Genomic DNA, 27,168 nt, shown 5'->3' on the forward strand with positions numbered 1-27,168 from the left:
AAAAGGGAGTCTTTTATTATACTTAATGTTGGGAAATTTTATGTAAATAATTAAAAGTTTTTCTAAGTTGTAGAGGGTTTTATCCTCTACATGACCTGCCTGATGTCTCCTAAAGTACCTTTTTCTAAATTTGATAGAAGTTTGAAATGTTTTAAACGGTTTTCGTCTGTTTTATTTACCTACAGAGGAAATTTCCACTTTCTGAACTGCCTCTGGAGTAGACAGAGCCATAGAATGGGTTTGGGAACATTTTGCCAAATGGGAGGCGTTTACGATGTGTGGGGTTGGCTCACCCTGGTGAATCTGCAGAATAGAGGCACTGAGCACTCTGTGCACACTGCGCGTCTTAGGAGACAAAGCACAGTGCCGTGCCCGTCCCTCCCTGGTCGGGACATTGTTTCTAACAGACGTGACGTTTTGGGGTAATGACCACAGAGGAAATAGTTGCCTCTGCCTGCCCCTTAGAGTGCGGAGGCCCTGGGTGTGCTGCCGCGGTGCGCAGCTGGCCCTCGCGACGAGGCTGACGTGCGCTCACTGCGGGGACAGCGTGGTTCGTAGCCAACGCGCTGCGTTTGTGATTCCAGGCACAGAAGGACCTGAAGAAGGACCGGGCTCTGATGCGCCGCAAGTCCGAGCTGCCTCAGGACCTCCACACCAAGAACGCCTTGGAGGCTCACTGCAGAGCCGACGAGCTGCTGTCCCAGGACGGCCGCTAGCCGCCCGCTCGGGCCGGGTTCTGTAGAAAACGTCCCTTCGTGCCATACAGATCAGTCACACTCAGAGTCAGAGCTTTCTTCGCCCCGTCCCGTGTCCGTCCCGTAGGCAGTACGCACTCCCGCCCAGCTCGAGATCAGGAGTTCAAACAATGGTGACTCGGACCCAGGCCGCGCTGGCCACGCGTCCCCGCGCGGTCCCAAACATGACAGCGTCCCAAATCAGAGCTAAGGCAAGTACCCCGGCCATCACCGTCACGTTCTACCCAGTGGAATGGTGATCGTTAAACTAGGTGGTTCTAAGAGAATATCACTGTCTTTCAAATCAAAGGAATGCTTTTAAAAAATATTTCATATTTTAAGACTTAACAGCCTTTGAACTTGTTTCCACGTGATTGTTTACACCAGCAGTTTCTTCTTTCTGGTTTTGGTTTTTTTTTTCAATTTCATTGAAATGGTTTTTTGCTGTCGTTCTAACACAGGAAAAGTGACAATCCTCAGCCGCTGTTTTCCTGAGGTACCTTCACTTTGAGTAACGGCAGGTACACGTGTCCGACTTCTTCGTGTATTTCTAAAGCCATATTTGCCCGTTGGTCCAGCCCCAGGACCCCAGGAGCGAGCTCGGGGGGAATGCATCCCGCACCGAGCTTTCTGTCTCCTTGGCTAGAATTGGAATTTGAAACGATGTGCTCATTTTTGAGTTTGCAGAATTTTTTTCTGTACTTACACATTGTTGCCCTTTATCAAGGCTCTTGAATTAATAAAATGAGAGTCTCTAAGAATTCCACACTTTGTAGAAAGCTAGAACGAGGACATTTTGAGTAAAGCCAGTTCTTGGCTGAGTGCAAACGGCAGCTGCCTTTGGGCAAAGGTAACAACAGTAGCACCGTCTGCGCCGGGCGCTGGCGTGGCAGTCGCCGCTGTTGTGACGGTCCTGAGAGCTGAGGGAGTGACAGGGAGTATGACTTCAGGTGAGTCCTTATGTTGAAACGAGCACACATTATATGCACCTCGTGAGGAAAATCCCGTCTGAGTTTTCATCAAATGCTGCTATATATTTCCCAGACTCCCTTGCATGTGTGGAGCTTCTCGTTTTCGATGGAATAGCACGAGGAAAATTCTTTAAACTTAGTGCTTTGTATGTTCTTTATTTCTCTCAGGGTGGCCAGTATCTTGACTTATTTATCCTGCTTGAAAGCTGTTTGAGATGTGTGCTGCTCCTCTACACAGCGGTTCTCCTTCCTTTTGTCTCGGCATATGATTAGATAACTTAATGTAAATGTCTCGATGCATCAGAGACACAGTGTGGCTTCTTTTAGGGTCTGTCTTCTAATCGAGGTCTTGGTATCCACGCAAACGCTGTAAAAGCAGACATCGCTCCCTGCCACTTAAGCCCGTGGGCGGTGTGTCCCGCGCCCTGGAGGACACCCACTCGGGGGAGGGCACTTGTGTGAAGCCCGCGCCGATCCGCGCCCGGCGGAGGGCAACCCGCTGGCGAGCAGACACGCTTCCTGAGAAACTTGACGAGTATCTGTCCAGTTACCATATGAAATTCACCATTTACAAAAGTTCAAATGCCTTCTCCTTCTGAGGGAAAAAGGGTGCTTTTTACTGTATAAAGCAGCGTCTCATGTGTTTTGATACCATTGTTTGAACTTCCGTCTTTGGCTGACAGATGCTCAGATACCCTTGACTCTGTATGCTCGGTGTGTTTGTGAGAGAGCTTTCTGGAAGACTCTTGCCCTAGGAAAAAAGCAAAGTTTCACTGTTTGGGTGACTGTGTAAAGCTCAAGGTATAAGACATCTAGGTTTTATTTCTGCTCTTTATCGAAGACAAACATTCACCAAAAAGGGAAAAAAAGTTTTGCGAGAAACTAATTTACTTTGACAAGAGTATTATTTAATATTTTGGCCTATTAAAGGTTTCCTAGTTAGTATTCAGATGCCCTGTGCTAATTGTTCAGCTTATATATTATTATATAGATACGTTGTTTCTTCTGTACCAAACCGATTTCAAAAGTACTCCATTGACAATAAACTGGTGACTGTTTTTCTTCATAAAGTCCCGCGTTTGGCATCTTCACTTGTCCCCAGACGTCCCCGTACATCAGAAATGTCACTTTTCCCGTGTCTTTAGTGTGGCTTTAGTACAGCTTTCTTTTAATATTGTACATACATTGTATCTTTGTTTTATGGTAATAAGTAATAAAAATGTAGACTTCATATTTTGTACAAAATGTCCTATGTACAGAATAAAAAAGTTCATAGAAACAGCAAAAATAGGTAAGTGGCACAATTATTTTTCCTTAGAAAATATCTGTAACTTTATGCTTTAGTGAAATGTTAAGTACCTACATATTTTTTAACATTTTGTAACTCAAAACTTTTTGTTTTGACATTGTTTATGAAGAGGAACTTCATACACTTGCCATTTAATATGCTCTTTTATCTAATTTTAAAAGACTCTAAAAATGGTGTATTATATGGACTAAATAAAGAACATGTGAATTTTATCGCTCATCATGAAACTGCATGCAGCGTGGTGTTGGGCCAGCTGCTCTGACCGTGCCGAGTCTGTCAGGGTCCGGCCGCCACGCCCGGGACGCTGGCTCGAAGGTGGGGCCGGTGTCCCCCACGCAGCCCACGCTGAGCTCGTTCCGCTTTCTCACGGGAGACGTAGAGGCGTCTTCGTATCGACCACCTCTCACCCTGAGCAGGCAAATGTGGATCGGAGCAGTTCGTGGAGATGGAATTATTAGAGCCCTGATCATGTTTAAAGTTCTTTTTTGTGTTTGCTAATCCTCACAAGGACATTTTTTCCATTGACTTTTTTTAGAGGGGGGAGGGAGCGCAAGAGAAACATCGATGTGAGACACATGGATTGGTTGTGTGCACCCCAATCGGGGCCAGGGATTGAACCCAAAGCCCAGGTCATGCCCTTGACCGGGAATCAGCGCCTGGGCCGACGCTTTAGCCGCTGAGCAGCACCAGCCAGGGCTAAAATGATTCTTGAGACGCCATTAATGTCTTGGAAACAGAGTAGACTGGTTGAGAGTGAGTCAGGGGTCGGGGGTGACCCACCCCCTGCGCAGCGAGCTCACTGTCCTCACCGAGGCTGTTACTGAGAAGTGGACGAGAGGTGACCCGGGATGGTGGTTTCATCCCCGCAGTTGCGCTTGAGCAACACTCCAGCAGGTGGGTTGTGACCTATATCCTGAGTGTTATCATCTGTCGGGTGGTGTCAGTGACTCCTCCCATTGGAAGAAGTCACTCTAGGAGCCGGGTGCCCTGAAGAGACCAAGCCCCAGGTGGCGGCGGGTGGCCCTGGGACCTCCCCACGTGCCTGTGGCCTGAGCGTCTGGTAACCCTGTGGGGTAGTTTGGGAACCACACAATCCCCGCGTCCACCCAGGAGCAGGTGCACTGCAGCTCTCACACTGCGTCCCCACGCTCGGTGTCCCGCGTCCCGTCCTGAGGAGGCCACAGCGGTCAGGAATTCCCGAGAAGCAGGATGGAGGCGGGCTGCCCCCCGACCCGGCTTCTGCTGCACTTGTTCGCCAGCAAGAGGCCTGAGAGCAACGCTGAGCTGGCTCCGTGCGTCCTTCCCTGAGCTGCTCCGACGCTCAGCGGGGATGACAGTAACCCTTTCCTTACCGCCACCTTTAGCCTCAGCCGCTGTCGGTGCCTCGTTTACCTGTGAGTTCATGCTCACAACCCACCAGTGTGTGCCCTTCTCCACAGGTGAGGAAACTGAGGCACGCAAAGGCTCAGCCACTGGCCCAAGGAGCCAGGTTTCAGCCCACCGCGTAGCCCGGGAGTCCCAGCCCCTCCCCACTGCGGACACTGGAAACACCCAGAGCATCTCAGGGGAAGGCCACCGACACGTGACGGGGCCGAGGGTGGCCGGAGAGAGGCCATGGGGCTGTGGTGTCACGGGGTGGCCGTGAGCTCCTACAACTGGAAGAACCTCAGAAACCATCTAGTCGGGTGGCCGGCACCCACACTTCAGAAGCTATAGTTTTTATGTAAATTACATTCTGCAAAATTTTAACTACTTTTTAAAAAGCACTGAAATGTACCAAATTTCAACACTTTGGAGACCAGCAGCTCATTAGCTTGTTTTCATTAACTTTGTACTAACATGAACCTATAAATTTATCAAAAATTCAGCTTTTATTTGTTTAGTAGATGTGGTTTCACATAAGATTTCATGGGGGGAGGAGGGGTTCCACTACCAAAAAGTTTGAAATCCACTAAGATTAGCACTTTTTTAGAAACAGTAGTAGTTCCTAGAGGTGAAGACACAAGTATTCCCCCACTCCCGCGTGCTGTCTCATGTTTTTCTGCTTTTTACAAAAGCATTATGCAAATCCCACAGAAAGGCGTGGGGAGTGGGGTACAGAAACTCTAATTCACCTTTTCTGTCCGAAGCTTTTCCTGATCACATCCAGGAGCATGCAGGGTGGGCCGCCTGCAGGCGTCTCGGAGTCGGGCTAGCGAGGGCCCGCGGGTGTGGTGCTCGACATGCTATCGCGATGTGATTACTGCAAGTCCAGTTACCACCCGTCTCTTGTAATTACCAAGGCAGTTTCCGTAACAAGCAGCCACCAGCAGGCACTTTGGGTGAGCTCGGTGCAGTCGGGACGGAAGAAGAGCCGTGTGGACTGAGGGCCTTCACCCCAGGCTCAGGAGTGCCCAGGAACCCCCGGAATTATGTGTCTGTATCTTCTCTGCAAGAAACAGCGTTTATCAAATGGGTCTGTGTCCCAGGAGTTTCTATCACACTCCCCCCCCCCCCACACACACACACACACACACACACACACGATGCATAGAACACGGATTCGAGGGGGCAAAGGGACAAAGGGCAGATCCTGGCACTAAACTGTAACATGAAGTCAGTCTAAGGCTGAGCGCTCAGGTGTGGTGGCCTCGTTAGTCTTCATTTCTGTCTCCAAATCGACCTGGCCTTAGGTGTAAAGGTCAGGGCACTTTCTGGCCGGTGACTGCACCAGGCCAGTAACCCTTCCCTCTGGGGTTCCCGAGGCGGGTGGACAGCGCCCCAGGGCACCTGTTTACCGTACACTTGGTCAGAGGGTGTGGGGACCTGACTGAAAAGGGCCCTTTCACCAGGAGTTACCCCAGAGTGAGCACACTGCCCCACGGCGGGAGACCAGAGCAGGGTCGCCTCCTGAACAGCAGCGAGGCCTCGGAACCCCTATGCTGGGCACCGTGCGGACTCTGCCACAGCCCCTGCCAGCCAGGCGGACCCCCAGGGCACCTTGTCTGTGCCCAGCTGTGACCGAGCAGAAACGGGAAGGCCCGGCATCCGTCTCTCTCTGACTTGCCATATTGTTCAAAATTTTAAAAAAGAACAAACAACGTCCTTGTATCCCTCTGCCTTATCCCCCAACGCCAGCCGCCGGCCGGCCAGCTCCACTCCCAGAGGCAAACTGTTAGGACCTGGGGCATTTTTTCAGATTCTTTATCTGGGCTCCGACCTGGGCGGGCGCCCGGTCCCGCTCGCCCATCAGTACCGGCTCTTCGCGCGCCCCTCCTGGGTGGCACCCCGACCCTCCCCCACCCCCCTCCCCATCACTCCCGTGGCTCTGTTTCAATCACGTGATTGTCACCTACGAGAGTGTTGCTGTGAATCAGAGCCGGGAGGACCTTAGGGATGGAGTCCGGCTCCCACGCTTCACAGACGGGGAAACGGAGCCCAGGAAGTCTCAGGTTTCTAAGTCCAGCTCCCTCCTGCCCCTGCATCCTGCAGCCCCAGGGGCCAAAGTCACGCCCCCGACCCGTCTGCACCCCGCCCAGCAGCCCCCGGGTCAGCGCCGGGCCCTGCTCCCTTCTCCGCTCCGACAGGAGCCTCGCCCGGGGGCCGACGCCCTGCTGACCCCCCCGCCCCGGCTGGTCACTAGCTCTCTGTCCCTCCGCTCGGTGACCGGCCCCGAGGCGCTCACAGCTCCGCCCGGCTCCCCAACTTCACGTCGCCGGGAGAACGGCTCGCTCGTGCGGGGGCGCGGGGCCGGGTCCGCCCCGCAGCGCGCAGGCCCGACCGGCACTGGGTGGGCGGAGGGATGAACGAGCGCCCCCCGCCGGAGGAGCGGGCCCAGGAGGCGGCGGGCGGGCCGGGCTGTGAGCAGGTCGCCGCGCTGCGGAGGAGCCAGGGCGGCCGACTCCCGGCCCCACGCGCGCGTCCGTGAGCGCCCGCGGCCGGCCCCGCGAGCCCCGCGAGCCCCGCGAGCCCCGCGAGCGCCCGCGGCCGGCCCCGCGAGCCCCGCGAGCCCCGCGAGGTCCCGGGCGTGAGTCCCGCGGAGGCCCCGCCCACCGCGAGCCCGGAGCCACGCCTACGCAGCCTCGGCTGCAGGTAACGTGGCGGGGGCCACGCCCCCAGAGCCCAGCCAAGGGCCGCGGCTGAGATGCCGCGAGTCCAGCTGGAGCTCGGGCCAGGCCCGGCAGCCGTGAGGGAGGCAGGGGCTCCGGGCGGGAGGGGACGGCGCCGGGAGGCCCTGGGGTCCACGTTACGAAGCTCGTCCCACCGTCCACGCCACCGGGACCGGACAGGCCCCGCGCCCAAGGCCGGCTCAGAAAGATGACGCAGGCGGCGCGCCAGGCGGCGCCCGTACGCGCTGCCCCACCCCGCCCGGTGCATTGTGGGGCTTAGAGTCGCCCGCCCGACCTCGGATCTCGCGAGCGAGCGAGATTCATGCGGATGACAGGATTGGGCGGGGAAGGGCTGTCGAGGCTTCCCCTCCTCGGAGCAAAGTCCCGCCCCAGGGCCGGGATGAGCCAATCCAAGGCTCGCGGCCCTGGCCGCGGGGATTGGCCCGAGCGCTCACGTGACGGCGCGGGGCACGTGACCGAGCCGGCTCCACCCCCCGCCCCGGGCACGTGACGGAGACCGCGGCACCCTCGAAACTGGGTTCCAGCTGCGGCGGGAAAGGGCTGGAAAGACCCAGGCCCCGAGCCGGGGTTCGGGCCCTCCTGAGGACGGGGCCCGCCCGCTGCGCCCCGGCTCTCGCTCCCGGAGGGGCCCGGACACAGCGTCGCTGGAGAGCGAAGCGGCGCTGGGCCTGCGGTGGCCGCGCGGCCTGGAAACGCACCGCCGTGGGGGGCGGGCCCGCGCCCGCTGCTCGGGAGGCCGGCGGTGGGGCGGGGGCGGCGCAGGCGGAGCCCTGGCCCGGCCCGAGGCGGCGCCGCGGAAAGGACTTGGCGTTTCACCCTGGGCCGGAGCGGCCCGGCGGGTCCCGCGGCAGCGCCCCCCGCCGTCCCGCAGCCTCGCTGCTGTTCCCACCGAGCTGGGCACCCCGGCCGGGAAGGCAGCGTGTCCTCTGCTCCCGAAACCCCAAACCTCGCCGGCGTCTCTCGCACCTTCCCCCAGGGAGAGGCCGCAGCCCCTGCTCGGGGTCCGGACCCAGCCCCCGCCTTCGGCCTGGCTCTCCCACCCCGGCCTGCGGGACCTCGGTCGGGGAGCCTGGCCCGGCCCGGTGTCAGCCCCAGGCGGGCCCAGCAGGGATGCAGTGGCCGCACTGACCAGCCCGGGGCGGCTGCGCTGGCAGGTGCAGCGTTTACAGCTTCGGGCGGGGCGCAGCCAGCGCGAACCCCCTTCCCGAGTCCCAGAGCTGCCCGCCCGCCGCCAGCGCGTCGGGTCCCTCGGGCCCTGGTCCTGCGAGTTCTTCATTGGGGGCAGAAGATGAATCTTAACCACCTGCACCCGCAACGTCCGCTGCAGTCGCCAGAGGCGCCCGGCAGGCGAAGCTGTTGGCAGGTCCCTCACATTTAAGGACAAGACTAAATGCCACTTCAGTATAAAAACGAATCGCGCCCTGGCCGGTGTGGCTCAGTGGCCGGGCATTGTCCTTCACCGGGAGGTTGCTGGTTTGATTCCCAGCCTGGGTTGTGGGCTCGGCCCCCGATAGGGGGCATGCGGGAGGCGGCCAGTTGATGTTTCCATCTCTCAGTGTTTCTCTAAAAATCAATTTTAAAAATCTTAAAAAAAAAAAAGTCACATGATGCTGGACTGGGGAGCTGAAACCAGCGTGTTGCCATCACATGCCAAGGATTTGCCAAAAGTTAGTATCTTTGTGCCACGTCAGACACGCAGGTCTTTAGCACTGTTTTGTGGAGGGCAGGGCGGCAGACTGACCAGTGGCTGACTTGCCCACAGCCGTAGGAAGCCTGACAACTTTGTTTGCTGGCAGAAGGAGCCCCCGTTCCCTCTGTCCCGCCGTCCTGAAGCTCCCGTGGTGCAGGACTCGGGGTCCAGGGACAGCAGTGCTTTAATCCTCTGGGCTGCCCTAGCAGGTTACCTCAGACTGGTGGCTCAGACAGAATTTACTCTCACGCAGTTCTGAGGGCCAGACCTCTGAAATCCAGGTCGGCGGGGCTGGTTTCTTCCGGGGACCGAGGGGGCTCGGTCCCAGGCGTCTCTCCAGCTCCTGGCACTGCCAGCAACCCTTGGTGTCCTCCGCTCGTAGCGCTGTTCCTTCCCATGTGGGCCTGTGTCCCCGGGCCCAAGTCTCCCTCTTATAAGAACACCAGTCAGAGACATGGAAGCATGCAACGGACTTAAGAATTTCAGAGGGAAGGGGGCGTGCGGGGAAGAGATTAACCTAAGAACTTACATGCATAACCCAGGGACAGACGACAGTGTGGTGGAGGCCTGGGCTGGGGCGGATGCCGGGTGGAAGGGCTCGGCAGGGTTAGCTTTTCGGCCAGACAGAGATGTGAGGGAACTGTAATACTTTCAGCAACAAAGATAATTTTTTAAAAATATATCTTTATTTCAAGGAGAGGAAGGGAGAGGGAGAGAAATAGAAACATCAGTGATGAGCCATTGATCAGCTGCCTCCTGCATGCCCCCCACTGGGGATCGAGCCCGAAACCCCAGGCATGTGCCCCGACCAAGACTCGAACCTTGATCTCCTGGATCCTAGGTCAATGCTCAACGGCTGAGCCACGCCCAGCCTGGCCAACAATAAAGATAAATTAAAAACACCAAAAAAAACCCAGTCATAAGATTTAGGGCCTGTGCTAATCTAGAATGGCATCTTCATTACATCTGCAAGGACCCCATTTCCAAATAAGGTCACGTTGAGGTTAGGACTTCAACGTTTTGGGGAACAAAATTCAGCCCACAACACGTGGCCTCCCACATCCCCAGCTGTCCGGGGAAGTGACTTCGGCAGGGTGCATCAAGAACTTTGTACAGGGCGCCTCCTCAGTCTTGAATGAAGGGGTGCATTGTGGCTGCCACTGTGACCAGGGATGGCAGTAAGAAGCATTGCGCAGGGAAATTGGGGGGGGGTAGGTAAAGGGGTGAGGGGCAGGGGGTGGTTTTGTTAAATATATCTTTATTGATTTCAGAGAGAGGAAGGGAGAGGGAAAGAGAGAGAGAGATAGAAACATCAGTGATGAGAGACTCATTGATGGGCCGCCCCTTGCACGCCCCCAACTGGGGATGGAGCCCACAACCCGGGCATGTGCCCTGACCGGGAATCGAACCCTGATCACCTGGATCCTAGGTTGACCCTCAACCTCTGAGCCACGCCCAGCCGGGCAGGGGGGTTGTTTTGAAGACGGGGTCAAAGAGGTTCCGTCTAAAGGGTCACCCTTGAGCAGAGGTCTGACTTAGAGAAGGGGCCAGCCCTTTAGGGCCCTGGAGAAAGAAAGTTCTGGAAAAAGGGAAAGACCCTCAGGCTGAGGTGTGCCTTGTGTCACTGGGGACGAAAGGCAGCCAGCAGGCCTAGGGGACAGAAGTGGGAGGTGGGTTTGGTGGGAGAGCCAAGGGCCAGATCGCTCAGGGACAAGCCAAGGCCGTTTCCCCCGAGTGAGATGAGACCCCGCAGGAGCGCTGGGCAGAGCTGCGGGCTCCGGACCTGCGTTTATGAAGACTGTTCCCCTCGCGCCTGGACGGCAGCTGTGACCGGAGCCTGGGTGAGAGCCGGGGGCCTGACCCAGGGCTGAGCTGAGCTGAGCTGAGCTGAGGTGACGTCAGGAGGGGAGCAGCAGGGTTTGCTGATGGACCAGGTAGAGATGTGAGGGCACAAGGGGCCCTGGCCAGGTAGCCCAGCTGGGGAGAGCATTTCGAGTCCCAGCCCCAGTCACAGCCCATACAAGCATCAACCATGAAAACGTAAGTGGGACGCAAATCCATATTTCTCTCTTCCTCTCTCTCTCTAAAGTCAATCCATTAAAAAAACTAAATGATAAAGGGGTCTGTTCATTAAAAAGCCCATGACTGCCCTATGTTTATGCATCTAGTGACGGCTTCAGAATACATGGAGCCAAAGCAGGTCTCACTGCGAGGGGAGGCGAGTGCTCGGGAATCGACAGAGCGGCGGGACTGTGGGCAGGGGTCCGGGGCGCTCGGAGGGCACTGCCAGCCGGCGGCCGAGTCGGCGTTTCCCGGGACACCGCGCCCGCCCGGCGGCGGCAGGCTGCTGGGGAGGGCGTCACGGCCTGGAGGGGTCCTGACTTCACGGCCGAGGTCGCCTGGGCAGGGGGCGCTGGTAGCACGCACATGGCCTCTGACGGCCGAGCACTGGGCCTTCGAGCCTTCGGAGGTTGGAAAGAGGGTAGGACCCGGACCCGGCGAAGGAAACTGAGGCCGGCGAGGGCGGTGTGGCCTCCAAGGCCAGGCACCGGAGCGTGTAAGGCGGGGCGCCCGGGCGGCAAGGCGGGCGCTGAGAGCCGGCCGCTGTGGGCCACGGGTGACCCGCGCGGGGCAGAGGCACCCCACCTGGGCTCACCCTCAAGGCGTTTTGCCGAGAAGGGTAGCGAGAGGTGCCGAGGGCCTGGCTTTTCTTTTTCGAGAAGAGATGCGTTGGAATAGGTTGGACACGGTTGGGAGTAATGCAGGAGGTGGAGAGGACGCTCGGGAGCGGGGCGACCACTTCAGGGGCGACGTCCATCCAGGAGAGGGGGTGCGGTCCGTGCGCCCAGGACGCCCGCGCGGTGGCCGTGGCGGGGGACACGGTTCTTAAGTAAGAGAAGGGCCCAGGGCCCTGCTAGGGGCTCAGCGAGCCGGTGCCAGTGGGCGCGCGGTGGGCCGCGGGCTGGCATCGCTCGCTCCGGGACCCAGCTCGAGCGACTCGGGCGACCTTGGGACGCGGGCCTGGCGGCGCCGCAGCGACGGGAGGGAGCGGGCGGGGCGGGGCCTCCCGCCGCGGGAGGCGGGTCCGCGGTGCGGGCGCCTCTGCGCCACCAGAGGGCGCCAGGGGACCGCCCCGCTCACCGGGCGCGCCCCGCCCCCGCGCAGCTGGGCGCGCAGCCCCCGGGAGCCCCGTTTGGCCCCCGCCGTCCCGCGGGGCTCTGGACTCGGGACGGAGCCGGAAAGGGGGTGGGTCCTCGGAGGAGCTTCAGCAGCAAACGCCCCGTAGCCTGGGGGGGGGCGGGGTGGAGCCCCGCGCCGGCAGCCGCTGGGAAGGTCAAACTCCAAAGTGTGCGCCGTGGAGCAGACTCCGCTGCCCCCCCCCGCACCCCACACCCCGGCACCCGGCTCTCGGGGCAAGGTCCCGGGTTCACGGCCGTAGCCAGCGCGCGTGGGGCGAGGGACTGGAGGAGCGGGCGAGCCCGCGCGCAGTTTCCAGGGCGAGGAGGGGGCGTCCCGGGAGCGGGGCCTGAACGCGCTGCGCCCGTGGGGCTTCGGCCGAGACGCGCGGGCGGCGGGAGGGGCAGGCGCCGGCGGAGATGGGCCTGACCCGGCTCGGACCCGGGGCCGCCCGAGCGGGACTTTGAAGAGACGGCGAGGGGCGGATGCGGCCTCCCCCGTGCCGACAGGTCCACTCCAACCGCCGATAGAACACAAGCGCCCCCTTAGCAGCCACGATCGCCCCCCTGGACTTAGAAGGAGCCCGGCCTCCAGCACCCCCTGCCCACTGCCAACTGAAAGACGGTGCCGCCGGGAACAGGACACAGCTGGGACACCCAACCCAGCAGGCAGAGGGGCGGCCAGGCTTGGGTGCCCGCCCCCCCAGGCTCAGCTTGGGGCCTGATGCGGGGAGGGCCGGGGTCCGGCAGCCAGAGGCCTCAGGGGCACCTCACAAGAGCAGGACTCTCACCTTCCAGCCCCGGGGCAGTCCAGCAGCCCCCGGGATGGGGGCTCAGAGCGCTTAGCACCCTGTGACCAGCAGCACCCGATGTCTGTTGGCCATTCTCGGCATTTATTAAATACAGCAAACAGCCTTAGAAAGCAGAAACGCAGGAGCCTTGCAGGCGGGTGGCTCGGGTTCCCGGTTTCCATCTCGGGCAGGAACGCTTCTGGCCCCCAGCCTGTCCCACAGGGCTGCACACCTGGAGCAGCGCCCGCGCCCTGGCTGGGGGCCCGGTTGCAGGTGTGGGAGTCAGTCCCTCAGGTGCTGGAGCGGCTGTGTCCGGGTGGGTGCTGACTCACCCAGCAGCTCTCCCGCAGCCTCTGGCCGCCCGCCAGGTCGCTGCTGGACTTCTGGGTCTCAGGGGGTCAGTTCAGGCGTCACTGATCTGCACCTAATAGGCTTTCCTCTTTGCCCCGGCTCCTACCCCCGAGGGCATGGGGTGGGGAAGAACTCAGCAGAGTGCCCGGCGCTGAGTGCTGGCTGCTGCTGGTGTTGCCATTAATTACCGTTAGGATCCTAGCCCAGACCGGTGGCAGCCGCTTTCATTGTTCCCGGGAGGTCATTTCCCTCTGCTGGGGCACGTCACCCGAGGGCGGACTGCAGGGCAGGAGGGTGGGGTAGTAATCCTTCCTTTCCATCAGCTCCCTGAAGACAGCAATCAGCTGACTGGTCTCCGGGTTCCAGCAGCCGCCGGGGCCTGGCACCTGGTGACTGAGCCCGGATAACGTTAGGTCTCCGGGTTTTCCGAAGATGATTTGGGGAACCCACATCATCCCATCATCCTCCCACCAATCAGGACTCAGCTCTCTGACTGTGCACTTTGATATAAAAATAACGCCTTTGGCTTCCCTTCTTCCACGCAATTTAAGAGGCAAGTTAGGGATCTGCACTATCAAAGGTCAACTAAAAGAAAATGCCATCTCTAAACCAAGACTGTGCACTAAATAAATAAATGGGGGCCACCTGGATTCCGGCCCTAATGCCATTGTAGTGTAAGGAAGGAGGTGCAGGGGGGTGGGAGCCGGGGGACCCCTAGCCGGCAGGCCCCTCAGCCCGCGCCTTGTGTGGACCCAGGTGCTGAGGCCCGCCAGTGGCAGTGCCAGCCCCCCGCCTGCGAGCGGAGCATCGCCCTTCTAGGTGGAAGCGCTCACCCAGGCCTCCCTCTTGGTCCTCACAGCATCCTGGGGGAATTGTTCTGTCCTTCGCAGCTTTGCCCACAGTCCGGGGGTCATCTCTCAGCTTTGCCTAACACTGCCTGCAGTCAGAGCTGCAGCTGCAGCCCTCAGGCCTCGGCCCGGGAATGAACCCCCCCAATCTCCCTTTGCAGCCCAGCCGCCTGGCACGTGCCTGGGCACGCCCCCCACCTTCTCCCCTCTGATAAATGTCCGCACCTCCCTATAGATCCAATAACACATAGGTCGTGAGTATATATTTTAGCACCTAACACACTGTAGTCATTCCCTCATTCAACGGGAGAACGGGGCTTAGGGCTTAGAACAGCGTCAGGCACAAGCTAAGCGCTCAAAAAGCATCAGCTCGCATCACATCACCATTCATTCATTCATTCACTCGTTCATTCATACGTTCATTCATTCATTTGTTCATTCAGTATTTGCGGCGTGTCTCAGCTCTGCGCTGTTCGCTGCGGCCACAGCAGTAAACAAGACGAAAAGTAGGCCGTGACCACCTTTCTCTGCCCCGCGGGCCAAGTTCCCATTTTCAAGGACTTGAGGTGCTGAGACGCAGGGTCCCGCCCAACTCTGGGACTACAAGTCCCAGAAGGCTGCACCGCAGCGCCGCCGGGGGCTCGCCCGCGCGCATGCGCGACGTCCTGACGCCAGGGCCGCGAGCGGGCGCCAGTGGCTGCGGCGGGGGGGCGGGGCCGCCGGGCGGTGGCCTTTAGGGCGGAGCCGGTGCCCGCTCTTCTCTCAGTCGGCCGCGGGGTAGCGGCGGTCGGCGTCTGGCGCCCGTTTCTCTCGCTCGCGCGCTCCCTCGCCCTCGCGCGGAGCCTCGGCCGCCTTCTCTGCACCGCCTGCGGGTCCCGAGCGCGGCGTCATGTCGGAGCCCGGCGGCGGCGGCGAGGACGGCTCGGCCGGCCTGGAGGTGTCGGCCGTGCAGAACGTGGCGGACGTGTCGGTGCTGCAGAAGCACCTGCGCAAGCTGGTGCCGCTGCTGCTGGAGGACGGCGGCGAGGCGCCGGCCGCGCTGGAGGCGGCGCTGGAGGAGAAGAGCGCGCTGGAGCAGATGCGCAAGTTCCTGTCGGACCCGCAGGTCCACACGGTGCTGGTGGAGCGCTCCACGCTCAAAGGTGCGGCCCGGGCGCCGCTTCCGGGTGGCGGCGGGAGGGGGCGGCCCCGGCGGCCGGCGGCCGCAACAATGGGGCCGCTTTGTCTGTCGGGCCTCAAGATGGCCGAGCTGGGTGGAGACGGCGCCTCCCGGGCGGCGCGCGGCGGGCGGAGGCCGCATCCCGGCTCCCCTGTCACATGAGCGTCTCGGTGTGGATGTGCGTCCGGGTCAGCCCAGCTCTGGAGGGACGGGTCAGGACGGGCCAGGGGCAGGCCGCGGGGTACCCCCGCCCCCCCGCCCGGCCCGGCGCTGACCCGGCCGCCGGGACCCGGCTGACAGGGCTGCGAGCCGGGCACCCCTCGAGGGTGGGTGGGTGGGTGCGTGCGCGTAGGTCCGCCGCTGGGTTCCTCACAGGGTCCATACCGGGCGGGCGGATCTTCCCATTTACACGCGGGGAAACTGAGGCTCCGGCGAAGTGAGCCAAGGTCGCCAGCCGAGCCTCGTCCTTAGACTCGACGGCTCCGTTTCCAGCCCACGCTCATCGTACCTGAGGATTGTGGAAAGCTTAGGTGATCCTTAGGATGACCCTGTGATACTCGAGTCTGTTTGACTGTTTTTTAAAAAAAAAAAAAGAGAGAGATTCCGGTTAGGCCGCTAGTGGGGAAGGAGGCGAGGGGCGACCTCCCCCAGAAGCAGGGCCGGGTCGTCCGGAGGGGAGAGCCTGCCCGCAGGGCGGGGCCCGCGGGCCCGGTAGGACCCCTGGGTGGAGGACGGTGACGCTGCGCTGCGGGCTGAGCGGCGGCGCGCAGGGTGGCACCGCCCCCCTGGGAACCCAGGGCTGAGGTGCTGGGAAGTGTGAATTAGTACCAGTGATTGTGCATTATCTGAAAATGTTCCCCAGGAAGCTGCTTATAATCTCGAGAAGCTGTGTGGCTCCGTGAGGAGGAGAACCTGTGCGATTGGCCTCGCCCAGCGCACTCGCAGGGTCTCTTTGTGATACTTTGTTTCTTTCAGAGGCTACTCTTCTCGGGAGGTGCTTCATTGTAGCCTCTGCTTCTGCCGAAGGGCTGAAGGTCAGAGAGCGTGAAAGAATCGTTTTCTTAGAGCCACAGGGAGTGTTAAAGCAAATAAGCCCTGCCGGGTGATTTAGAGTATTAATGTGTTAATGCTTGGGGTTTCTTGTTATGATGGGGTTAATGTTTTACTGAATGGAAGCCCACTAGCGTGTGTGTGTTTTCTAAAGCACATTTAATTCATCTACTCTTTTTCAAAAAGTATATACATAGTCATGGTAGAAAATTTTAAAGTATACAGATAAAATCTAAATCATTTGGAATCCTTCGACCCAGCTGTAACCACTGTCAGCATACACTGTCAGCATTTTTCAATGAATGCACGTTATTTTATTAAAATATGTTTTAACCTTTGTTGTTTAAGTTCATTGTATTTTGAGTAGTTTGACCTTGGCTAGTTCTTGATCATATTTTCATTGCGCACTTGATGTATTGAAATCGGGGATTTCTACCTTGAGTATTCAGTTTCTTTTTTTGGAGGAAAAAAAAAATTGTGTTTCCCTTTGCTTTTAGAGTGCTCATAAGTAATTGACTTTTCTCAAACACCTGGGAATTGGACTTTGCTAATTATCAGGTGGAACCCTGTTTCTCTAGTGCGCGTTCTAGTTAGTGCAGATCTGCTGTCTCTCTGATTTCTTGACAGGCACATCTTTCAGTGAAGTGAGTATCCAGCGCCCAGATCTCGGCTCCATAATGACTTGCACTTTGGAACGCTGACTAAGGAACGAGACTGTCTAAAATTGAAATCCTGCCTCATTCTTGCGTTTATAAAAAGCCCTAAAGCCCTGGCCAGTGTGGCTCAGTTGGTTGGAGTGTCATCCCATATACCAAAAGGTTGGGGGTCCGATTCCCAGCCAGGGCACATACCTAGGTTGCGGGTTCAATCTCTGGTTGGGCATACAGGAGGCAACCAGTCAGTATTCTCTTTCACATCAATGTTTCTCCCTCCCTCCTTCCTCCCCTCCCTCCCTCCCTCCCTCCCTCCCTCCCTGCCTTCTACTGTTTCTGAAAAGCAATGGAAAATATCCTCGGGTAAGGGTTAACAAAAAAATTATCTGTCTGAGGACTTAATTTCCCTAAAGGACAAAGAATGAGGTAGATTGATGACTAAAAAGCATTTGTTTGGGGCCTTTGCTTAGCCCCCGAGATGGTTAGTAAAATAGTTAATAAGTTCCCAGGACGCGTTTTCTCTGGCACTGGGCTGTCTCGGTCCCCAGCCAGGAGCCCACGGCCACGACAGACCCCCTGCAGGAGACGAGTGGGGGTGCAGCTGGCACTGGGAGGAAACATGGACAGCAGAGGGAAACTGCTGTCGCTTCTTTTTCTTTTTCTTTTTTGTTACTCCGCACCCAGAGATGTTTTTCTATTGATTTTTTAGAATGGGGGGGGGGACACATCAGTGATGAGAGTCATTGATCGGCTGACTCCTGCACGCCCCGGACTGGGGATCGAGCTGGAAACCCGGGCCTGTGCCCCGACCGGGAATTGAGCCATGATCTGGATCCCAGGTCGACGCTCAACTGCTGAGCCACGCTGGACGGGCTACTTTCTATGGCTTTTAAAATAAATTTCTATTATTTAAAAATAATACTGCCTTAAGCCCTTTAAGCATTAGTCATTTACTAGTTTTCAAGTCCTTATTTCTCTTTTTGTCTGGAAATATCAAAATGGACCCCAGTTTTGCATTGTGTGCAAGTATGACGTGGGGTCAACTCTCCCTTCACATCCCGAAGTGTTACAAGGGCAGGCTTCAGGCTGAAGGGACACTCAGACTTCCTCAGCAGCCGTCAGCCTTGTCCCCGAGCCTGCGTGGCTGGGGCGGGGAAGTCACAGCCCCTCCGAAGGAGAACGAAGGGTGAACACAGGCGGCAGGAGAAGGCACCAGAGCTGGGACGGGACGGAAGCCACCGCATGGGGGAAAAGGGACAACATCTGATAGTGGCGGCCAGAATCTCGGGGTGCAGGCATGTGATAGTGATGGCCAGAATCTCGGGGTGCAGGCGTGTGATAGCGATGGCCAGAATCTCGGGGTGCAGGTGTGTGATAGTGATGGCCAGAATCTCAGGGTGCAGGTGTGTGATAGTGATGGCCAGAATCTCGGGGTGCAGGTGTGTGATAGTGATGGCCAGAATCTCGGGGTGCAGGCATGGTTTTGGTTTTAAGGGACAAGACGATGGAAGACAGAGCGGGGAACAGGTAACCAGTAAATTGGTGGTGCGAGGGCTGGAGAGGATGCCTGGCTTCATTCACCGCGGGAAGAGACCTGCCCGAGGGAAGCGGGAGTGAGGGGATGCCCGCAGGCGCAGTGAGCCAGGCCGCCGTGCCCGTCCTCTGCCAGCGTGCGCTATCCCTCTGCCAGCTGCTCTTCACCAGGCTGTGTGGAAACATCCTGGTCTACCCAGGACAGGTAGTTTGAGTCCTTTGTGGGGGTTTTGTTTTGTTTTGAGAGAGAGAGGGAGGAACATTGATTGGTAGCCTCCTGTACACGCCCCAACCGGGGACTGAACCTGCAACCCTTTGCGCACAGGATGATGCTCCAGCCCCTGAGCCACCGGCCAGGGTGGTAGTTTGAGTCGTAAGGTCGTTGAATGTGCTCCTTTTTCTGTTTCATCGAGGAGGCATGATGTCCACCTAATTCACAGTGTAACCGTGTGAATCACTCATAGTTTGAAGTAAACGAGTCCTTCGGTAGAAACATTCACAGATTGTGCTAACCGACACTGAACACCTCTAGAAACGTGGCCAAGTCTCGGAAGTTAGCCAGAGAGATGCCCACTGGCCGATGTAACGGGCGGCCCAGCACGCCTAGTCCTTTGGTTCTTTGACTGTTAGCAGGCAGTGCAGTGTCGGTCATTCTGTATTAGCCAGTGACACTGAGTCAAACGTTACTGAAAGATACTACCTAATAACGCGCAGTTTGTGTTTGTATATAAGTTTCTAAATATAGCAGGATGAACAGCCTCTTCGTTATTAAGAATTAGCTGTCAAGTGTTTTCCCTCATCTGAACAATTTTTAATATTTCTGCAGAACTAAAATGTCAAGTTGTTGTTTGGAAGATGGAATCATTTACAGAGAGACACAAAGGTTAGATTATTGGATGGCAGTTTATAAAAGTGTCATAAATTCTCTGTGGGAGTTAGACATACTCAGACTTCATTTAATCTCTGTATTTATGGGGATTAGGCATTAAAAATAAATCCAGGATGTATTCTATGAGCAATTAATAGCAGCATTGGTTAGTTACTGTCATCAAGAGAAGGTAGAATTCGACCTGGCCGGTGTGGCCCAGTGGTTAAAACGTCAGCCCACACTCCAAAGGGTCTCTGGTTTGATCCCTGGTCGAGAGCACGTACCTGGGTTGCAGGTTCAATCCCTGGCCCCTGTTGGGGTGTGTGCAGGAGGCAACCAATTGATGTGTGTGTGTGTGTCTGTCCGTCCGTCTCTTTCTGCCCCCCCTTCCACTTTCTCTAAAAATCAACGGAAGGAATATCCTCAGTTGAGGATTTAAAAATAAATAAATAAAAGAATGGGTAGAGTTCCCGCTTGCCTGTCCGCGTCTGGGGGCTGTGTCGCCGGGTGTGCCTCCTGCGCCCGGCCCCCTCTGCTGCATTGCAGTGTCCTGTGCGGAGCCCCAGGAGCCGTGACTCATCCCTAGGCCTGGCCTGCTGCCCACTTCCTGGCCCTGGCCGCATTAGGGAGTGTGGGCAGCATCCTTGGACGCTGCGTCCAGTCTGTCAGTTTGTATAGTGATGAATCTTTAGCCGGGAGGAAGAAATGATTGTTGTCAGAGACTTCCTTGGCTGGTCCTGGAATGTTACGTTTAGTTCCTATATGCGGCGTGGGTGTTATTTTGATGAGGTGTTTTTTATTTGAATTATAGAACAGTATTATGGAAAGTTCGAAAACGAAGGGAGAAGGTATTTCATCCTGTGTCCCCGACAGCTGTCTCGGTTTGAGATGTTTCCCGATGCCCTGTCCGGTGCTCGCACTGCGCGCAGAGTTAGGTGTGGCTGGCGCGAGGCAGTGTGGTTTATCTTACCTGTGGTGTAGCCACATTTTGGTGGTCAGAACACTCAGCTGATTTGTGTAGCTGGGTTTTTGTTTCGTTTTGTTTTGCTTTTTAGTCATTTTTTTAAAATAGCTTATAAGTACCTGGCATACCAGGATGTTCTACCCCCCCTTCCTAAAATTATACCCAAAGCAGTATTTTGAAGGAGTTACTGTCTTACTGATAGAGTAACATTGTACACACTTTAAGTGTGGGTTTTGTCTCATGTTAAAGCCAGTGAAGCAGGTGGCTTTGCCCAGGCCATATATGTTCAGATTTCCTAGATTTTAGAGCTTAAAGAAACGGTGTAGACCACTTGACTTAACACCCACCCACCCCTCTGCTGCCCACGTCACATCTCGTGAATTAGAAGCCCAGAGGGAGAGGGATGACTTTCCCAGGATCACGCAGCTCTGTCGCTGCCTTTGCTGGTACATCCCAAGGTGAAAGTGAAGGTGAACCACGTATCTGTCATGTTGAGTTAACCCTGGGATGGTGATTTTTGCTAACAAGGCTCCGTATCGTGCATTCGTCACTGCGAGGGTACCCCGACTAGAGCGTTAGCCTCTAGTGGGTTAGTGCCAGACCCAGAGGTTTGCATCATTTCCATTCTTACACATTTTTTATTTTAATCTTTCAATTTTGATTTTCAACTGTTTAGAAGTTTTGTTCACATGTATCTTGAGCTATATTACTATTAAATCCAGTAAACTTTTAAAATGGCTCCTGGGCATCAGGAGCTCACAGTTGGGGAGGAAGCGGGTTCCTAAGGCGACCCCCAGCAGGCCCTGAGAAGTGCTACGGGAGAAGAGGGGAGGCCCAGTGAAGGCCTCTCAGGGACCCTGGGTGTTTCTACATAGCAGTTTCTTGATAGGGGTTTGCCCGGGGGGCCTGGGTGAGGGAGGGGCAGCCTGTGTTCTGGTGAGGACCCTGGGTTTGGAATCACAGGCTTCTGAAGTCTTACTCTGCCCCTTTCCAGCCATGTGTCTAAGGGCAGTTTGCTTGCCTGCCTTACCTGGGAAACCAGGATAGTGACAGTCATGCCAGCCCCCAGAGGGTTGTCGGAGGGTTAAGGGCATGATTTACCTGAAGTCCCTAGTATAGTGCTTGTTACATAGTAAGTGCTGAGTAAGAACCTGAGCAGAATGCAGGGGGAGATGAGGGAGGCGACTTCTGTCCAGAGCACAGCAGGTGGGACTGGGGGGGAGCCTAGAGAACTGGCTGTAAGGCCCACCCCCAGCACGCTGACCAGGCCCTGCTCCAGCACTGCCCAGCGACAGCCTGGGCAGCAACAGCGTGTTAGTGCGTCCAGCAGCACAGGCCGGTGGCCGTGCCGGTTTACAGGCACTGAATCATGGGTGCAGAGAGGTTCACCCCCTTGCCCAACTTTATGCGGCAAAGAAGTGCCCAGTCAGGAGTCAGACAGAATGGGTAGGAAGGGAAAAATAGGGAGAGCCTATTGAAAATGGGAAGTGCTGGCAGGAGAGTGATGTAATGTTTGTTGTGGTTTGCAGAGGATGTCGGTGATGAAGGAGAAGAAGAGAAGGAATTCATTTCCTACAACATCAACATAGACATTCATTACGGAGTCAAGTCCAACAGGTGAGTGACGCGAACGGGCCATAGTCTCGGGTCTGAGCTCGTGAGATAGGCGACAGTCAGACCGGCTCGGCAAAGACAGTAAGGAAACAACGATTTCTGCGCCTTATCTTTGCTTTCATGAGTTCAAGTTAAGAGGATTTCCAAATTACTATAAATTCTAAAATATTTTACTTTAACCTCCATGTCGTGGCACCCATTTTAGGTTTGACCATAATGTACTTTACATAGCTAATAGTACTCTTTGGCTGTGTCTGAATCTTCGTTACAAATAACTAGTAGACGTTGTTAGGTACAGGTATGAGTCTGTAGGATGAGTCCCCAGCAGCAGTGTTACAGGTTCAGGCGTGGTGCATCATTGGCATCTTGAATGCGTTACCAGATTTTCCACCCTCTAGAGAGGCAGTGCCAACTTACTCTCCGGTAGACATATCCAGATTTAAATACGTGTTATAATTGATTCTGCGTTGGCTTTTAAAAACCTTTTATTTTGGGTAATTTCAAGCTTATGGGAGCTTCATGAGTAGTGTCTAGAACCCCCAGGTGTCAGTTGTTAACATGTAGCACGTTGGCAGTCTCAGTTTTTTCCTGAACTATTTTGAGGTGGTTATAGACAACCTGCCTCTTTCCCCCGAGTACTTCAGGGCGAGCTAAGACAAGGACATTCTTGTTCTGAGCTGCAGTCACCACATTCAGGAAGTGCAGTGTTGGACTAACGCTGTTCCCCAGGTGCAGTGCTCCGACTGGCCCGGAATTCGGTTCTGTGTCTTTCTGTGTTGACCCTTTGTGTCTTTCATGACATGGACATTTTTGATAGGACAGATGGTGGTCTGCAGCATATCCCTCAGTTGGGTTTGTGTGATGTTGTCCGTGATCAGGTTCCAGTTGTGCATTGTTGGCAGGAATTCCTTTGTGACTTTGCTCCTCTTGGTGCGTCACATCAGGAAGCCTCAGTATTATCGCGTGTAAAGTACTGGCCTGGGAACCGGGAAATTCACATATCCATTTTCTTAAAGATATTAATTCAACCACCTTTGGCACTGCTGTACGTAAGATACTCGGTAGGTGTGCAAAGCAGTAAAACCTGGATTCTGTTCCTGAGAAGCTAGCTGTCTTGGGAGGAAGATTGGTGACTACACAGCTAACAAACACTTGACAGTCTTAGAGGTGCGAGCTGCCGTGAGACAGGGAGGAAGCAATGCAGGAAGGGTTGCGAGGGTTACTTGGGATTTTAGCAGCTGAATATAGCTTTCTTAAGCAGAGGCACAAAAGCACATGATAGGTTTGGAGAAGGGGACATCTAGCTTAAGTAGTGACTCGGGCGGGGGGTGGTGCACAGCAGAAGATAAACCGGGAGAATCGTGGGGCCTGGAATGCCCATTTTCACTTCAACCTGGGGGTGACTTTGTTTATTCAAGCTGATATGTGGTTAGTGCTGTGAGTGCTGCAGATTAGTACAAGATCAGATTTAAGTGTGTTGTGGCTTGTCGCTGGCAGTTGCTGGGAAGTTGTTAGTTTAATGGGGCCAAGGTTGTGATTGTAACCCATTTATGACACAAAGGAACTTTGCCTGGTTTCACAGTCCTTGCTGCAACCATAACCTTGCCTTGATTAGTTCTCATGAGTAAAGAAAGGTAAGTGCTGTGTTTTACTGTTGGAAAAGCAGCAATGTAGTCTCTTCTTAGTGGGATTTTAAATTAAACATTCAAATGAATTTTTCATTTATATGCAACCCCGAGCAGGCCACAGTTGTCAGGACCGGTTGGGAATGAGACCACCTTTGTTCTAAAGTCTTCCTCTGCTTGCTCTAGCTTGGCCTTCATTAAACGCACTCCAGTGATTGACGCAGACAAGCCCGTGTCGTCCCAGCTCCGTGTCCTGACGCTCAGCGAGGACTCCCCATACGAAACCCTGCACTCTTTCATCAGCAATGCGGTGGCTCCTTTCTTCAAGTCCTACATCAGAGAGTCGGGCAAGGCAGACAGGTAACAGCCATTTCCCTTTGTTGGTTCAAATCATATTTCACTGAGTTCACGAGACACTGAGAGAGGATGTGAAACTCAGGAATCGGAGGGTAAAGCTGACAGCCAAGAGGATATATAGGCCCACTGCATTGATAAAATGTGTATTGTTACTCTGACAGACCTGAAGTACGAGCATGTCTGTGGGGCCAGCAGTGCACCAAGTGTTGAGATGTTTCCTGTCTTTTTAGGGATGGTGATAAAATGGCTCCTTCAGTTGAGAAAAAGATTGCGGAACTTGAGATGGGACTCCTACACCTGCAGCAGAACATTGAGATCCCCGAGATCAGCTTACCCATCCACCCGATCATCACGAACGTTGCCAAGCAGTGCTACGAGCGTGGAGAAAAGCCAAAAGTTACAGACTTTGGAGACAAGGTGGAAGACCCCACTTTTCTCAACCAGCTACAATCTGGAGTTAACCGCTGGATCCGCGAAATCCAGAAAGTAAGAGCATGGTCGAAAGTAGCGTGAGTGCTTTACTCTCTGATTTCCAAGAAACCTGGCCTGGGCTTTTGCCAGGGAGGTAAATTCTGTGGTGACCGTTGGCCGTACCTGCCCTTGATCCTGGGTCTGCTCCACTGGGGGCCAGCAGGCCCAGAAAGTGGGAGACTACACGTTCACCCTGAGAGCATTTGTCCTGCCTCTCTCTTTCCTGTGATCTCAAGTTCAACTACTTACCGTTTGTAGGCAGGAAATCTTCTCAAAATGTGAAAACTAAATCATGATGCATGTGTGTGGTTAACGATACTTTCCCACTTTTGTGTAAATGTGAATGCTCTTCAGTGTTGTTTTATGTTTAAAGGTGACCAAGCTTGATCGAGACCCGGCCTCAGGAACTGCCTTACAGGAAATCAGTTTTTGGCTGAACTTGGAGCGTGCGCTGTACCGCATACAGGAGAAGCGCGAGAGCCCGGAGGTCCTGCTGACGCTGGACATCCTGAAGCACGGCAAGCGCTTCCACGCCACCGTCAGCTTCGACACCGACACAGGTAAAGCAGAGCTGATGACCCGGTCAGTAGTTACTCTGGCTTTTGTAAGACCTTGCTGACAATTTAGATGAAGATTAACATATGCACCGTCTTTCCTGCTATTTCCGCTCTTGCGTCATCTCATCTTCACCCATCCTAGGTAATGAAAATGGTTTTTCCACGTACCTCCCAGGGTGTGAGAACATAGTTTCCCGGCCTGAGGGTAGAGAGCCAAGGGAATCCCATCCTGTCCCACTACTTGGTCCCTTGACCAGGCTGTTTTCAGTGTAAAGTCGGTGCCTCCGACATTCGGGCAGGAAGATGCTCACGGAAGCAGAATTAATTGATTTGCCCACAGGGCTGAGGACGGAGGGCTGCTCAGTGCTTTCTCTCCCTCCTCTCACCTGCCCCATCCCACTCTCTGCTCTCCTCTCTGTTCTGAAAGGGGGCGAGGTGCCCTCAGCTTTCTGCGTGGGCAGCTGTGAGTGGTGTTGCGTTAGCACACAGTGGGGCCATGAACATTGGAGCAACCAGGTACAGTTAGCACGTCTGTACAACTCCGTGCCCATGGGCCTGTTAGAACCAGCAGTCAGGACTGCAGTCGGGCCGTGCCCTCTCGTTCCCTCCAAGATGTGTTGCCAACGTTTAAATGTTAGAGGAAGTTCCAGGTGGAAATCGTCCCATTACATTGATCGCATTGTACACGGTCCCTGGGCATTTACTAAAAAGTACACCTTGAATTTTCTGTAACTCCTCTGAAACCTTTATTTCTTTCTAACACTTTTTTTAAAATATTATGCCAGAGAAGTAAAAAAATAGACTAGGTCCCAGGGGCTTCTGTGATTGTGTCAATAGCACACTCACCCAATTTGAGCCATGGGTATAAAAGTTAGATTTTAGTGTTTTTAAAGATGGTAAAATTTTAGTTTCTCTAAACTATTAGTAGAACATCTAGATGGTAAAGCAAACCCAAGACGAATGATGAGGGTGTCCCACAGCCATAGGGCGTGACACTGATTCTCTTTGACGAGTGGAAATGAGACGATGCAAGGCGCTGTTAGTGACAGAGGTTTTTCCTCAGATATGAAGGAGTTTCTATGTCACTGAGTCGTTTGCAACATCAGAATGTCCCATCGTGAGGACAGGTTTCCGTTTACTTACCCAGTGAGGGCCTGTGCGGAATATCCTGCCGGTTGCATTGCTTTTCAGTTGAGGTAAAATGACCCATACCATTATGTTATGTGCGGTGTTACTTCATGTGAAAACCACTGGCCGTCTCTTCCCCCAGGTCTAAAACAGGCATTGGAAACCGTGAACGACTACAACCCTCTGATGAAAGATTTCCCGCTGAACGATTTGCTGTCTGCCACTGAGCTGGACAAAATACGGCAGGCGCTGGTGGCGATTTTCACCCACCTGAGGAAGATCCGGAACACCAAGTACCCCATTCAGAGGGCGCTGCGCCTGGTGGAGGCCATTTCCAGGGACCTGAGCTCTCAGCTGCTGAAAGTGCTGGGCACCAGGAAACTAATGCACGTGGCTTATGAAGAGTTTGAGAAAGTGAGTTTCACCCTCTCAGGCTCCAACCTCCGGGCGTTGGGACGCAACTGCGTTTTAATAACAAGCCCCCTTGGTCAATTGCTCCCAGGTCATGGTCGCGTGCTTCGAGGTGTTCCAGACCTGGGACGACGAATATGAGAAACTCCAGGTGCTGCTGAGGGACATCGTGAAGAGGAAGCGGGAGGAGAACCTGAAGATGGTGTGGCGGATCAACCCCGCCCACAGGAAGCTGCAGGCCCGCCTCGACCAGATGCGCAAGTTCCGGCGCCAGCACGAGCAGCTGAGGGCCGTCATCGTCAGGGTCCTGCGGCCCCAGGTGTGACGCCGCTCCGGGAACCCGCGCGGGGGTTCTGGCGATGCCCTGTTTTTCAGTGTTAGAGTTACCCACCGGTTTCTGATTTGCACCGTGAGCACTTGTTTAGCTCCGTCTCCATCCTGCTGTCGTCTTCACGAGCTAGTGATTCTGTTCCATTGTTTCAGTCCAACCTTTAACTCCTGCATCCACTCACTCCTACCCTCAGACTGCAGGGACCCGATAGCCACACTGCCAGGCTCCTGCCCCGTAACCCACGGTTGACGAGCTATGTGACTTGGACACGGTATCTAACGTTTTCTCCAGGTTCCTCTTCTGTAGAATGTGGACCATACTCGCATATGCTTGAGGCTTGTTAAAATATATAAATGGCTCATTTCCTTCATACATTGTTTCTTCTCTTCTCAATCCAGCTTCCTCTTCTCTTCACCAGTGCAGGGTGCGCCTGCTTGCCAAGTGTTTGATGGGCGAAAGTGCTCTTCT

General features: G+C 55.4%; 2 protein-coding genes and 1 long non-coding RNA gene across 9 annotated transcripts in view; 2 read left to right on the forward strand and 1 right to left on the reverse strand.

Moving 5' to 3' along the window:
- The window catches only part of PPP2R5C (protein phosphatase 2 regulatory subunit B'gamma), a 115,043-nt gene extending 111,817 nt beyond the window's left edge, over nucleotides 1–3,226 (forward strand). For 6 of the 7 annotated variants that reach the window (XM_081119052.1, XM_081119051.1, XM_081119053.1 and 3 more), the window contains one exon: nucleotides 585–3,226. Coding sequence is in view for 5 of the 7 variants with exons in the window: in XM_081119051.1 (XP_080975177.1) it covers nucleotides 585–716 (132 nt within the window). In the remaining 2 variants the exon portion in view is untranslated. The remainder of the gene's footprint in view (nucleotides 1–584) is intronic. The other variant, XM_081119057.1, reaches the window with a different exon arrangement.
- A 1,722-nt stretch (nucleotides 3,227–4,948) lies between these two features.
- Nucleotides 4,949–6,731, reverse strand: LOC308548084. The gene is made up of 2 exons (XR_013997575.1): nucleotides 6,350–6,731; nucleotides 4,949–5,442 (listed from the first exon to the last, which is right to left on the reverse strand). It is a non-coding gene; the product is annotated as an uncharacterized lncRNA (long non-coding RNA).
- A 7,968-nt stretch (nucleotides 6,732–14,699) lies between these two features.
- Nucleotides 14,700–27,168, forward strand: part of DYNC1H1 (dynein cytoplasmic 1 heavy chain 1) — a 61,151-nt gene continuing 48,682 nt past the window's right edge. The window contains exons 1-7 of the mRNA XM_081138776.1: nucleotides 14,700–15,121; nucleotides 21,736–21,823; nucleotides 23,632–23,805; nucleotides 24,033–24,288; nucleotides 24,647–24,833; nucleotides 26,101–26,372; nucleotides 26,461–26,688. Coding sequence (XP_080994902.1) covers nucleotides 14,869–15,121; nucleotides 21,736–21,823; nucleotides 23,632–23,805; nucleotides 24,033–24,288; nucleotides 24,647–24,833; nucleotides 26,101–26,372; nucleotides 26,461–26,688 — 1,458 coding nt within the window. The 5' untranslated portion in view covers nucleotides 14,700–14,868. The remainder of the gene's footprint in view (nucleotides 15,122–21,735; nucleotides 21,824–23,631; nucleotides 23,806–24,032; nucleotides 24,289–24,646; nucleotides 24,834–26,100; nucleotides 26,373–26,460; nucleotides 26,689–27,168) is intronic.

This window comes from Miniopterus schreibersii (assembly GCF_964146895.1).
Source record: "Miniopterus schreibersii genome assembly, chromosome: 1".
NCBI lineage: Eukaryota > Metazoa > Chordata > Mammalia > Chiroptera > Miniopteridae > Miniopterus > Miniopterus schreibersii.